At 33.8% G+C, this 14,565-nt stretch overlaps 1 protein-coding gene across 1 annotated transcript; it reads left to right on the top strand.

The window, feature by feature from the left end:
• Positions 1-996: 996 nt before the first annotated feature.
• On the top strand, positions 997-9,851 carry LOC125874615 (uncharacterized). Its single transcript, XM_049555529.1, has 2 exons — positions 997-1,634; positions 9,000-9,851. The coding sequence occupies exons 1-2, from the start codon at positions 1,063-1,065 to the stop codon at positions 9,439-9,441; spliced, it is 1,014 nt and encodes a 337-aa protein (XP_049411486.1). The 5' UTR covers positions 997-1,062; the 3' UTR covers positions 9,442-9,851.
• Positions 9,852-14,565: the final 4,714 nt, after the last annotated feature.

Consider the following 14,565-nt stretch of genomic DNA (forward strand, 5'->3'; position numbering starts at 1 on the left):
CATGTTTTGTGTTATTAATTGACCCTCATCGCTATGTGGAGTGCTTGCATGCTTAATTACTGTTTATTTGAAGCTTATTGGGCCTTAGTTTAGGTTTGACTAGGGCTTGCCTTAGAAATATATGATTCAGATCCGATAGGCCTTAGTTTTGCCCCGATGTCGCTCGTCGACTTAAATCCCTGTAGACTGGAGTAGCAGACTTGAGTCTAATAGTTTGGGTCTTAGTTAGNAAATTATAACCCACTCCGCCCCGCCCCACATAGCATCATTTATTGGTTTCAACCCACCCCGCCCCACCCTACATAAACACGCTTTGCCCTGCCCCGCACTCCTAAAAAGTTTCAACTATTAGATGCAATAAGTATTTAACCAAAAAATTTAAATTATTTTAATTGCTTAATAGTTTTTTTAACCTCTACAATCAATATATTAATATTGTTCCAAACAATCAGTAATTTTTTTTTCTTGATAATTTTGAATTGATTATATGATGTAATTAACAAATTACTGAATGTAGTAAAAAAGAAACAAAATATGTCTAACAAGCTTTTTTTCCTTTCTAATTTATTGGCTATTAAAAAACATTTTTTCAACTTGAAGGAAAAAAAACACCAAACAGTAACCAAATAGATCAAAAACTGATGCAAAAGTTAGTGTAGATCAACGAATTTACAAGACTTTTACCTTAAACCCGCCCCCGCCTCGCCTCGCGAGAATTTTGAAAATATATAGTTAAATTCACCCCGCTCCGCTCCAAACTCGCAAAAGCTATAACTTACCCTACCCTGCAAATGATAAAACTTGCCCTGCTCTATTTTCGCTCTGCCCCATTGCCATCCCTAATCTAAATAGTGCACCCCCTAGCCCCTAAAGATTATGAATTAAATAAATGTCCCAAAATTGGCTATACTATTCACTTGCGCCAAAAAATAAAAAGCTCAAAGAGTCAAATGGTTAAATTAGTCCTTAGCGAAGACGAGCCTACACACACTGCCTGAAATTCCACACGCCCATTTACCCTTCCAATTTCATCTGAAGAAACAGCAATAGCTACCGGAAAAAATGGGGGTCGATTACTATAACATACTCAAGGTTAATCGTAACGCCAGTGAAGAAGATTTGCGTAAAGCTTATCGCCGGTTAGCGATGATTTGGCATCCTGATAAGAACCTCGGCACCAATAAGTACGAGGCGGAGGCGAAATTCAAGCAAATTTCTGAAGCTTATGATGTTCTTAGCGATCCACAGAAGCGTCAGATCTACGATCTATACGGTGAGGAGGCGTTGAAAACGGGTCAGGTGCCACCTCCTCCAAGAGGTGGACCCCACAACATGCGGAATCCTCATCCTAATCCTTCGTTCCGGTTTAATCCCAGAGATGCTGAAGATATTTATGCCGAATTGTTTGGGGCATCGTCGTCGGAGAATACTGGGAGGGCGAGGAAGACTCGAGATGGGTTTTTTAGGAGTACCACGAATGGAGGGGCTGAGTTTTCCGGTGCTGGGAACTCCGGTACCGGAGGGTTAAGAAAGGCTGCGCCGGTGGAGAATGCATTGTTGTGCAGTTTGGAGGATTTGTATAAAGGGGCCAAGAAAAAGATGAAAATTTCTAGGACTGTTCTAGATGCTTCCGGGTATGTTCAATTTGTCTGCATTAATTTTTGCAAATATCTTGCCTGATCGAGTGTAATTGTACTGCTATATGTTACTGATGAATTAGGTTACTGTTTGCTTTCTTTTAATTGCAAGATTATATTTTTATTGAGGAATTCTTTGTGCATTTTGTTAAAGATTGGATTTTTATTTATGGAGGAAGTATATGTGCATTTTTGAGAATTTCATAAGAGCAGTGCATGGGGATGTAGTATGTTTCTAGGCTACTTTATCTGCTGTTAGAACTTCATGAGAGCATTTTCAAAGTTTATTGAGGTTTGTGTGCGCATCATAATGAAGTTTCTTTTCATGCCTAGTTTGTTGGTTATTATCTGGTGCGGTTGATGTGCATTGGTGAGATTGAGATACTTTGTTGAATGCCTGATAAAACATTAGATTCATAGTGCAGTTATATCTTTACACGATGGAGTATGTACTTGCTTAGGGAACATAACTACCCCTTTTGAGTTTAGAAGATGGCTAGATTGGTTGGATGCTGTGAAGTTGTTAGTTGGAAATCCGTGCATATAGCACCAAGTGTATAACTTGCAAACGAATGAATGTGTGAAGTTGTTAGTTGGAAATTGGTGCATTTAGGACAGAGTGTATGAATTGCAAAAGAATGTGTGTTATCCAGGAGATTTACTTCTAAGAGTGATTCTTAGGTCAAGAAAAAGGTTCACTTCCAAGAGTGATACTTAGGTCTAGAATTAACTGTAAATGCATTAATATACAGTACTTTAGCCATTTAAGCCCCAAATGTTCGGTACCTATAGGTTAAGGTAACAAATTTGGAAAAGTAAAATCCATTTCATCAATCATAGCACCAAAAAAGTGCTCAAAACAATGCACATCAGCAAGTGATTTAGACTCATTCTGCATACAAAGACTAAGAATTCTAAAGTATTGTCAAAATCACATGCCTTTGTCAATTTACACGAAAAGCTCAGCGATTTTCCTCGATAATAAGTGAGCATTTATAAACAAAAAAGCACAAAGATTGTGTCATGGTTACATCAGGCTTTAACAAGTTTATCAGTATCCATATCTACAAAAAGCTTAGTGATTGAAGACAACTAAATTATACGGCGCCTTGGCGCAGGGCTCAGACCCCTGACCTAAGACACAAGTTCCTCAACCTTTGCCAATTGAACTAATGCCTGGGACAGAGAGGGGATAAAATTTTATGTGAAATGTATCTTCCCATTCTTGCATAACAACAAATTTAATGATAAAATGTAACATTTTAGTTACAATCATGACATACAATATGATAAGGATACACAATCGAAATAACACTTTAACTCCTGTAAGAGATAAATGAGTCCTTTTACTTTTGTCACAGTAGAGGACACAATGTCGCTGAGTTACAAAGTAAAGCACTCCACCAAGAGCAATACCATTCTATCTTGGTCTCTCTCTTAAATCAACACAATAACTTCTGTTGGCTTTCTCTTTGCTATCCTATCAACTGAATTGTCAGTATTGACAAAGTGTTTTCCTTCTTGCTTTAACATGAAGTCTTCATATCTTAATGCACACATTAATTTATTCGGGAGCTATTAGAGTGAGACAATAAAACTGACTAAAGACATTTGTTTTTAGAATTTTTAGTTTGTTCACTCAACCGACATAAAAGGAAAGTACCTTTTTTTGTGGGGGTGGAAAAAGTATGATCTGTATAGAAAATCAAAACTATGGAACTTGCGCATACTAAGATGTGGATCACCCAAGGTTCCCAACATCTGGGCTTCAACTTATAGGTTGAAAATTCCTCTTATTTGGCTTTCACTTATGTTTCAAGGGGCTTTGTGAATTTGGGATTTGGGGGGAATTAAATGTCACATTATTACTTTGTGAAATAAGGAGTTACGGACGTAGTTGATTACTCTAACTTAATAAATGATTTAGAATTGGTTGACCTCTCCCTCCCAAACAGGTGGCAAATCACTTGGGTAAGAGGCAATCATTATTCAATAGCTTCTGCGATTGATAGATCTCTCAAGAATAGGATGAAGAATTTAGTTGGGAATTCACTTGAAACATTTATCTGGTTGATTGGGTAGCCAAAATTGGACTTCAACTTTGACAAAATGTGGTAGAAATTGAAAGTGTTGAGAATATCATTAACTAATAAAAGTGTGCTCTCTCTAATAGCTTAAGCTTTTAGATGAGATGGTCACACACTTCAACATGGTATCAGAGCAGGCAGAGCCGCAGAGGTCTTGGGATCAAATCGTACTGCCACCCAAATTAAAAAGAATTTCCACGTGCTTGGCCATGAAAAAGAATCTGGCCCGCACGTGAGGAGGCGTGGTGAGAATAGCCTAGAGTGCACACCCCTAAGCCCCTAACTTAGATTATGAATTAAATAAATGTCCCAAAATTGGCTATACTATTCAAGTTCAAAAAATAAAAGTGTGCTCTCTCTAACAGTTTAAGCTTTTAGATGAGATGGTCACACACTTCAACAGAATGGTTCATTGACGGGGTGAAAGGCAGGTGGGACTTCTTATAGAGGGTAGGCATGGTAGGACTCCTTATATTGGGTAGGCATGGTAGGCCTGACTTCATACCGACGATGTTGATTAAATGAAAACTAAAAGAATTGAATATTGTTTCTTTAGGAGATTTAAGAATCAGTACGATGATGATTCTGGTGTTCAACTGTAGAACATAGCCAAAGATGGTAAAGAAAGGAGTCTTTTGGAGAAAGTACTGCTCCATAAAGCTTAGTTGCAAATTATAGTTGTAGTTGAAAGAAATTGCTAATTTTGAACAGAGATACTTGATTGACATACCAATGGCTTAAATAGAGGGATTAAAATACTCGATTCGTCTTGAAAGCAGAAATGCACATAAGAAATTTTGTTGTAGTTGCAAGCTGGATCTAAGCGGAGAGCTAATCACTGATGAGGAGATCATCAACAATGTAATATGAATATTTACAAATCTGTTAAGGTCCCTAATTTGGATTAAGTCGCTGGATGATTAACGGGAAAGTCAGTCTCATCAGGTAAGTTTTAGCCTTTGTTCTTGTTCCTTGACTTGCCGATGATTGCTGAATTTGCAATTCATTTGGGGAAATGCAGACCAGGGGACTTGTTTTAGAATGTTTTGGATCTCTGTAACTTGATGAATATCAACCTGTTTTTTTATTAATAAACGTCAACTCTCTTAAATTAGAGGGCTGATGTAGCAAAGTCCCAACAAATGAGAAATAACAAGAATCCTATAAATAGGAAATAACATAAGTCCAAATCCACTCCAGGAAGTTTTATTTGAAGCTAACAAAATAATTCAGAAAATATCAATCATTATCTTTCCTCTATGCTGAACCTAAAGGATTGGAGACCTGTTTAGAATCCTGGTTACCTTGCTTCACCAACAATAGAGGAAAATGACTTGCTTCAGTGACCCTTTGTGGAAGAAAAGGTTCTGAGAGTGATGCACTGTTGCCGACAAAGATCTTGATCTTCATGGTTATTCTGTGGGTTTATATTAGAAATCTTGGTCTGTGGTATTTGACCTACTTCTGGCTATAAATCACTTCCATATGCATGAGAAACTTCAAAGCAGTTCCATTGCTTTCTAGTAGTGTTAGTTGCTGTGTTATGTTTCTATATAATCCTCTCAAAGCTGCTTACAGAAGGGTTGAAAGGTGATTGGTAAACTTGTGGAAGATTTCTCAATGTTTTTCAACCAAAATAACTGATGCATCCGTTCTTCCAAATGAATGCCTAGATGCTAAAAACGTCGAACCTGGTGTCCCTTGGATTCGCTAAATTTGTTCCTATGTAATCATCTTCTTTGAGCTTTCCTGGAATCACAATTGTCTTGTAGAGATGCCCGACTGTCTCATGGATCAGCATTGCGAGTCCATATACCATCAATTACTAACCAAACAAAGATTTAAGGACTTTGTAAATATGTGTGGAATAGCCCTTATGAGTTGAAACTTTTAAATAAACCAAATTAAACCTTATCAAAAAAAAATTCTTGTACTTTAGCAAATATTGAGGCTTAACATTATGTCAATCATTTTGTAGTATTGTACAGATGCTATTCATAACTTTTTGACCAATTGAAATTTGTTACAAAATATTGTTGTACGATTGAACAAAGAGACTATATAAACGTGACCAACTAGTTGATATTAATATAATCTACATGTAGATTTTAAGGTTTAGGTAACTCCTGCTTTTGAATTACAAATTATTTAGTATCAGAGCAAAATAAGTTTGAATAGAATGGAATGGATTCAGAGGTTTCATCTGGTTGACTCCAACTGATTTGGTTGAGGTGTAGTTGATTGATACGATTGAGGTTTCGATTCCGAACTAGTCAGCCCAAGCTCTAGTAGGAGGGAAGATCATTAGTAATTTGAGCATGACTGTTTAATGTATCAAAAATAAATATGATAGATCCTACCTTATCAAAAAAATAATAAATAAATATGATAGATCCCACCTTATCAAAAAAAAAATGATAGATCCTCCAATAAACTACTGTGGTAAATATTTTGGCTAAAGATATGCATAGCTTTTCAAGCATTGTTACATATATGTAGCCTAAATGTGGTGCCAATTCTTAACCATGCATTAGTGTGTCAATAACAAAATAGGTACTCGTTTAACAAGAACACTCTATGTTGTCCTGCTTTTAGTTTTAATAACTTTTTGTTGCTCCGAAGGAAAGAACTAAGAAGGAAGTAGAGGGAGTTGTTAAAAAAATGAGAGTTTGGGGGTGGAGGTAAGAGGAGAGAGACAAAGTCTTGTGATGTTTATTCAAATATTAATCACTTAAAATCGAAGGTGTTTTGAAGACAAAATCAGATCAGTCCATGATGTGAAATGGAATTGCCTGGAGACTTTATTTTTTTGGTGTAAATAGAACTGTATAGAGGAAATAGAGGAGTTCGTAGAATTTCTAGGAGCTTTGTAAAGATAGAGTCTACTTACTTTGTAACTTGTTTCTGATGGTGGCCAGCATTCCCAATGCTGAAGAATACAACATTACTAATCCTCAAAAAAAATTATTAATCACTTAAAAAATACTTCATCTCTAGCATTGTGTCACACATGCCTCCATAATTTCACCCCAAATACTTTCCTCCCAGGGGAAGTGCTTTAATCACCCAATTTTGCAGTAAGATAATATGTCACTTCCCTTAAATACATTTACTATTCACATTATTCAGAAAAGATTGCATAGATAATTGGGACTAAACTGAAAAGTAAATTTGGTTATCTTGTTTCCATTGTCAGTTCAGTTTGCAGTGTTGTTAAAGGTAGGTGAGTCCCTTTTTCCTCTAGCTTAGGTGGTGCTTTAGTTCTACCACCAAGATGCAAAGACATGAGCCTCATCTCTCATGGCTTCGTTTTTGAGGCAACATTTTTTGAAATGATCAACAAGACAACAACAACAACATACCCTGTGTGTTCCCACAAGTGGGTCTGGGGGAGGGTGGGGTGTAGAGAGGCTGTTTCCGATACTCTTGGCTCAAGAAAAACATTTTTACGAAACTGGTTTGAAAAAATATACAAGAGTAAAGACCCTTCGGGGTGGCCCAGTACTTCCATGTTGGAGGTCTCAAGTTCGAAACCCCTTGCCAGCGAAAGCGAGGGGTTTGCCTTCTGGGTCGAGCTCGTCGCACCGGGCTGGCCTAGTGCGGGTTACCTCTCCTATGTGGTTTGCGAGCTATTGCATAGGAGCGGGGGTTTTACCATGTGGTAGCGGCTGCGGGTTTCCCTTGTCATAAAAAATAAATAAAATAAATATACAAGAGTAAAGAAGCTGAGTTGAAAATGTCAAAGAAAAGAAAATTTTTGACAAAGGAAATAGTAAGGATAACCAATGTAAAAGAAACAACAGTAAGTTGGATTTCCAGCGACTAGCTAGCTTTCTCATAGACTGAGGAAGAATTGGCGAGAGGTGATTAGACACGACACGGTGCACCTTCAGCTCTAAACCTCTTTATGCTTCTAGTTTAAAGCTCTTAATCTGCTCTCTCTTCTCATCATTATTATTATACCATTACCTTATTCTTCAATAGTAGTACAGTACTATTATTGAAGTGTGGCAATGGTATCTTCATCTTGATATTCAAGTAAGCAGATAACACATGCTTCTTGTTCCTCCTCTTCATCATCGCCATCTATATCCATTTCAGGACTAGCATAATATGTACTTCGAAATACTCAGACACGTCTTGATCCACAAATTCATTAGTATCGTCTTCTTCCTCCTCTTTTTCTTCAATTTCATCGTTATCAAGAATCAATGTGGCACTTGAATTCTGTAATCCCTACATTATACTGAGATTATTTCTTATCCTTTGTTTGGTTTGGTGTATTAAAGACAACTCTGTTTTTAACTTTGCCATCCATGTATTAATAACCCTTGTATTGCTAATATTATGATTTTTGATGTGTTAGTTTTACATCCTATAATATGAAATAAGGTGTATAACTAATACATGTATTATTTATACATTGTAAATCCTACCAAACCAAGGATTAAATAATACCATGACCAATACATGTATTATTTAAACATAGACTGACAATCTTACCAAACAAAGGATTAAATAATAGCATGACTAATACATGTATTATTTTCTCTAATACATCTTACCAAACGACCCCTAAGAGTGAAATGGTTCTTTATAAGAAATGGAACTCGGGCCTACCTCAAACCTAAAGCTAGCTCAAGAGGTGGTGAGTATTGTCCGAAACCATATAAGAAAACGACCCATTTCCTCCATCAACGTGGGACACTTAACACCCTCTCCCACACCTAGGAGTAGACATCTGGAGCGTGGACAATATAATATGGGGCCAAGTATTGGGTAATCTGTTGTTCTTGGTGGTGTTTTTACCTGAAGTCAGCAGAAGAAATTGAGATTATGAGATAAGAAAATGTTATTATATGAAATGGTTTATGTTGCTTTGGATTTGGCTATGGTATCAGTATGAATATAAATTATTCGTTAAGTACTAAAATCTCGGTTGGGTATCTATTCTTTGATTATTAATGGTGACAGTCCATCAAGAAATGAACTTCCCCTGTTGGAACATAATTTTTGTAATTCACCAACCCCTGTTTTTAGACATGAGCTGTTTGTATGTTATTTTTGTTTATGTCATTTATAATTTAATCTTGTATATCTTTTAACCTATAGAAAAGTTTGTTGACAACTTGACTACTATGTGCTATGTGATGGCAATTTGACCATACATTCTGTAATTTGATTTCATTTAGGATGTTCATCAATGTTATGATTGTGATAGATTATCCAGATCATGTTTTACTTTGTTGTGATATGTATATACTTCTTTTTGCAGGAAGCTTCGAACTCTAGAGGAGATATTGACTATCGATATTAAACCTGGTTGGAAGAAAGGAACCAAGGTAACTTTTCCTGAAAAAGGAAATGAGGAACCTGGTATCATTCCAGCAGATCTGGTGTTTGTAATCGAGGAAAAACCTCATCATGTCTATGTGAGAGACGGTAATGACCTTACTGTCAATCAAGAGATTTCACTTCTTGAAGCTCTCACGGGGAAAACACTGGAGCTGACGACGCTGGATGGGAGAAACCTCATTATGCCATTGACTGACATTGTCAAACCTGGGCATGAGATAGTAGTACCAAATGAAGGGATGCCAATTTCAAAAGAGCCTCGGAAAAAAGGAAATCTGAGAATCAAGATAGATGTTAAGTATCCAACAAGGCTCACAGAAGCACAGAAATCTGACCTCAGGAGAGTTCTTGGCCAGGGGTGACCATATGAACATAGGTATTCAGATTACCAGGGGTGACCATATGAACACAGGTAGATAGTGCAGCTGTTGGATGTAAATATAGGACATGTTTATTGCTTGCAATTGGAACTGTGAATACTAGGAAGGTCTAGTAGTTTCAATGTTTTGGGACAACGGATTTTATTTTTTTGGAGTTCGGGTAGTGGTGGGATTAATTTTTTCATTGGTCAGGGACATATCCCTCCACATTATTTGGTCGATAAAATATAGATGGCGTTAATGCAAGCTCTTCCCTTCTGTTGCTTGTGATTTTAGGTCAGATTAAGACAGAAATGCACTAGGATCTTGCATTCTAGTTGGTTCAATGTTTGATTATGTTCAGTATATGTTGACATTGAGCAAGATTTATGTTTTTTCTCCCTTGAGAAAAATCCCCCTGTTCTTTTCTTCTTTTTCCCGCATCATGAACTGGAAAATGACAGCAGATTACAGACATTCCTAATTTGTTACAAAATCCATTGTTCTTAAGCAGCACAATTTTTTTGGTTAATCTGTTACCGTTTGTTTTCCTTTCAGTGTGGTACTACACTCAAAACCTCTCTATAGTAACAACGTTTGTCTAAAAGTTTTAGGACTGTTGTAGTGAGGTGCTGTTAAAATGTATATGGACATTTGATATTTAGATCTCATTCAGTTTGCAAAACTAAAAAGAGTATTGCGTGTACAAAGATAGTCTTTCTTATGATCATAACTGATGGACACTATAATTTTTCTTTTAGATATTTGTATTTGAAATTTATTATGTGCATGATGATAATCAGAAGTAGTTCAATATTCTTTTATTTTATACTTAATATATTTTTTACAAAATATTATTATACGATATTTGAGTATGAGTTTTACAAAACGTATAGTATGATAATATTGAATATCATTATTATTATAGAGAAGTAAAATATAACATGAAAAATTAAATTATTATAATAAAATATTATTATAACGAATTACATAGGACTTGTAGGCTGCTAGATTGGATGTAAATCCGTATTTGTACGAGGTAGGGGTGGTTTAAGGGCCCTTTGCTTTACGCTCCCGCAAATTTGTGCTTCTAAAGTTTTTGATTAATGAACTTTATTTATTTTATTTTTACTTAAATAAGTAAATTTAGATTTTTTTAAAAAATATTATAAAATTGTCTACTCTTTATATTAGATATAATATTTTATAATTTTGAATTAAACTACTTACATTTTTATATTAGTAAATAAAATTTTATATAGCATGATCCGACAAATTAAATTGCAAACAAATGATCAATATCTATTAACTTGAATTAATTCTTACTAGTATAAATTGTATTAATAATGTTATTATGTGAAGTTACACCGTTACCGTAAATTTAAAATATGAAGAAGAAAACTAAAACTAAAAATAAAATGTAGGTATCTTATTTAAGAAAGGTTATAAAAAGAATATTCATCAAATTTACTAGTAAACTTTTATATACAATAGAAAGTATTCATCAAATTAATTAGGAAGAAAATTTTGACTGAATGTACAAGATTATAATGAAATGGAGAACGATGATGAATTATTCTTGATATAAAGATCATAAAGAATTAATCAAATTAGGACGAAAATTTAGACTAAATATACAAGATTATAATGAAATGGAGGATGATGATTAGTTATTCTTGATATAAAGATCCTAAAGTATTTAACTTTAAGCGATCAAAAGAAAAATCAAAGAATTTTGATTAAAATGTAAAAATGTATATAGATTGTCTAATAAAGAAAGACAAAGATGTTCTATATACATATTAGTCTTATATTGAGATAAATCTTTAATATAACATTCAATGCCTTTTTCATAAGATTTTGTTTTATATAACTCTTTTCATACAAAAGTATTATGTATATTGATACTTATATTTATCTCAAGTTTAAATTTAAATAAATGAGGTTGTTATTTCGTTGTAATGGTTTTACAAAATGGTTTTGCCAAATTAAAACACTCTTTTAACAGTGTCATCATTTTTCTGAAATTTTTAGTAACCTAACCCTCCTACCACCTCTGGATCACTAGACTTCAAATTATTTGTTGTAGTAAGTTTATAAGTCTTCACTTGTGTGATTCGAGCTGCTTGGGAGTCTTCATCAGTTTTATGTTAGAACTAATAGTTGCGGTAACTTTAGTGGGTTGAAATGACTTAACCTGTGCTTTCCTTGAATTGTTGATAGGACGAGTCAAAATGACTTAACCTGTAATAAATTTGTTTAGATTGACCTAGTCTCAGACGCGCAATAATCTTCTTGTTCTTAAATGAGAGCGAGATGAATAGTTTGGGTCCAATATTAATATATGATATTATATAAATCTCAATAAAGATATAATTCTTTTACCAGATGTGTCACCCTTTATAAAAGTTGAAGAAAGGTGATATATGTATATGATGATGCTCTTTTATTATAGTTAGGCGGATGATGATGGCTACTTAAGATTGCAAGTTTATTGTTGAGGAAAATCAACTTCTATGTGTTTGATCCATTTGAATCCATTTATTAATGTTTGTTAAGTTTCATGGTCCAGTTTTCTCGAAGGTGAAGTTGTTTTATTCATTTCAACGTGTTGTTTAGTATTTGCTTAGTTATTTAGTGGTTGTTTACTTAGTCTTACATCTATCGACTTAAATTAATTTTGAATCTGTCTTTGTATAAAACGAACTTCATTAATATCCCCCACCCCACCTCCAAATGAACATTGAATAGTTCCAATTTGCAAAGGTACAAATCAAATCTTGGAGATGTGAAAAGTAAGCCATCATATCTCTTTGTGACATTCCACTAACTAATTGTAAATGGTCCCAAACCGTGTTTACGTGAATATTGAATACCGCATGGCTGACTCAATAACATTGGGGTCTAAAGCGAAATTCAAGAGAGGGGTCCTAATATTTAATTTTTTTCATCATATAATCTTTTATTTTAAAATCTACTTTTCTAGTTATTTTAGATGTGAAGTCATTAGGTATTGTTTTATAATCAATTTTTTGAATAATTCCTTTTCAAATGATAATATAGCTAATCCATTCGATTTCTCTTAAGACATTGTTAATCTTAAAGAAGATTTAATCAATTTTAATTTCGAAAAAACTTCTTTCGGCTGAGGCAACGGTTACTGAAACTGTTAATATTATTCTATAAGCAATATGTTAAGAAAATATATTTTAAATTCTCATCATCTAGTGATCTGAATATTTTACCACTAAATAAGAAATCAAAAATATTTCTATATGCTTCAATTGGTTCATATCTATTTTAAAGTGAAAAAGTAGTTTGATCTACTCTACATATACAAAACAATCAACTCTAAAAGATTCTTCAAGGGACTTTGTGATTTCGGTATCCATATTTTCATCAAATTATTTCTTACGAAATTCAGATTTATTTTCATCTCATATGCAATTTTCTTAGTACAAATTATAACACTCATAGTACACATAATTTTTTTCAAAAAAATAATATATATAAGTAATTGTTTTTTAAAAATGGAGGCCCCAAAATATATGAGGCCCCAAGTGATGGCTTTAGTTGCCTAGGGATTAAGACGGCCATGTTGAATAGTAACAACGTACCCAACTTCTTACCTAAAAATGTTCAAATATCACTTGGGGTGTATTTCTAAGGTCCATAAAAACTAATCTGAGAAAAAAATATAGATCTCACTTGCCATTCCATGGGTAGTATTAATATTTTGTTGAAGTTGAAAAAAAGTACTTGACAAGGTTGTGTCGCCATGACTTTTACTTGAAAAAAAATGAAGTTTTATGAATAAAAAATTATTATTTCACTTGAAATACTCTTTAAATGATTTTTTCCGACTTCAACTTGTAGATAATGACCTCAAACGATTCTATATATGATAAACTTCTTGTAATTATAACATCTAAGTAAGGGCAAATTTGAAGTATGTTGTTGATTATTTTCTACCTTGAATATTTTTTTTTCTATTCCGTGTCTGATATTTATATTAGAGCAATACTAATTTAAATTCGTATTGCATAGAATTTATAATTAAAAAAAAAAACGCTCTCTATCAAAAATATTTTCATACTCAAAACTCATAATCGAGATGAACATGAAACGTAGTTTGGGAAGTAGAACCACTCATTGAGTTGTGAAAATGACAATAAATGAATGAATAGTAGTGAGCTACAATAAATAGAATAGACATACTGTTGAGAAATTAAAAGCAATAGCATGTGTTTCTGATTCCAAGCAATTATTTCTATCTCCATGTTTCATAGCATGGCTGATCCCCTCCATGTGGATATATACACCCCCCAATCCACTCTTTTTTTAAAAAAAAATTAAATATTCTATAAGTTTTATTTTAGGTATAATATGGTAAAAATATTTTCACAATTAGATTATTTATAAGATAATTACAAATAATTTTTTATAGAATAATTAATAGCCACGTTGGGAAGTAATAACCAACCTGCTACATATATAAGTATATATGATGTATAGCAGCACTAACTTATAAACTTCTTTTTTTTCATCTAGTGTTCAAAGTCCACATTAGAGCCTCGATTAAATTTGAATAGTTCATTACTGGGCTTATTCGGGGTGGCGCTCCCAACATAATTTTCTCTATACTCTGAGTTTGAACTCGAGACTTCAGGTTAACGCTGAAGCAGTTTCACCACTACACCACAACTCATGTGTAAAAGTTGTGCATGTGATGAATGATATATCACTGAGTACCAATTGAATAAAAAGATCGTCTTGCTGGCCATACAGCTGTTTGCCCACTGAATAAAACAAATAAATGACAAAGCATAGTCCACTTGCATGATTGAAATGGATGAAAATTAAAAATATAATTAAAAAAATATAAAATAATAAAATAATAAATATATATATATATATATATATATATATACGATATTTATATGTTTCATATACTAGTTGCATGGTTTTTAGCTTTTGTTTTTATTTAATTTTAGGACTTCTCGTTGAGATTCTCAATGTGAATAATTGTTTCCAGTACCTGTGAAAAACATATTTCCAAATAAATCAAAATTTCATGTGTTAGTACTTTTCTTTAATCAGATTTAACTAGCTAGGAGGATGGAATAA

Source organism: Solanum stenotomum, chromosome 8 (assembly GCF_019186545.1).
Source record: "Solanum stenotomum isolate F172 chromosome 8, ASM1918654v1, whole genome shotgun sequence".
Taxonomy (NCBI): Eukaryota; Viridiplantae; Streptophyta; class Magnoliopsida; order Solanales; family Solanaceae; genus Solanum; species Solanum stenotomum.

Coding starts and splice junctions, on each gene's coding strand:
- LOC125874615 (XM_049555529.1), top strand. CDS start 1,063: ATGGGGGTCGATTACTATAACATACTCAAGGTTAATCGTAACGCCAGT. Junction 1,635..8,999: donor ACTGTTCTAGATGCTTCCGG/GTATGTTCAATT, acceptor TTCTTTTTGCAG/GAAGCTTCGAACTCTAGAGG.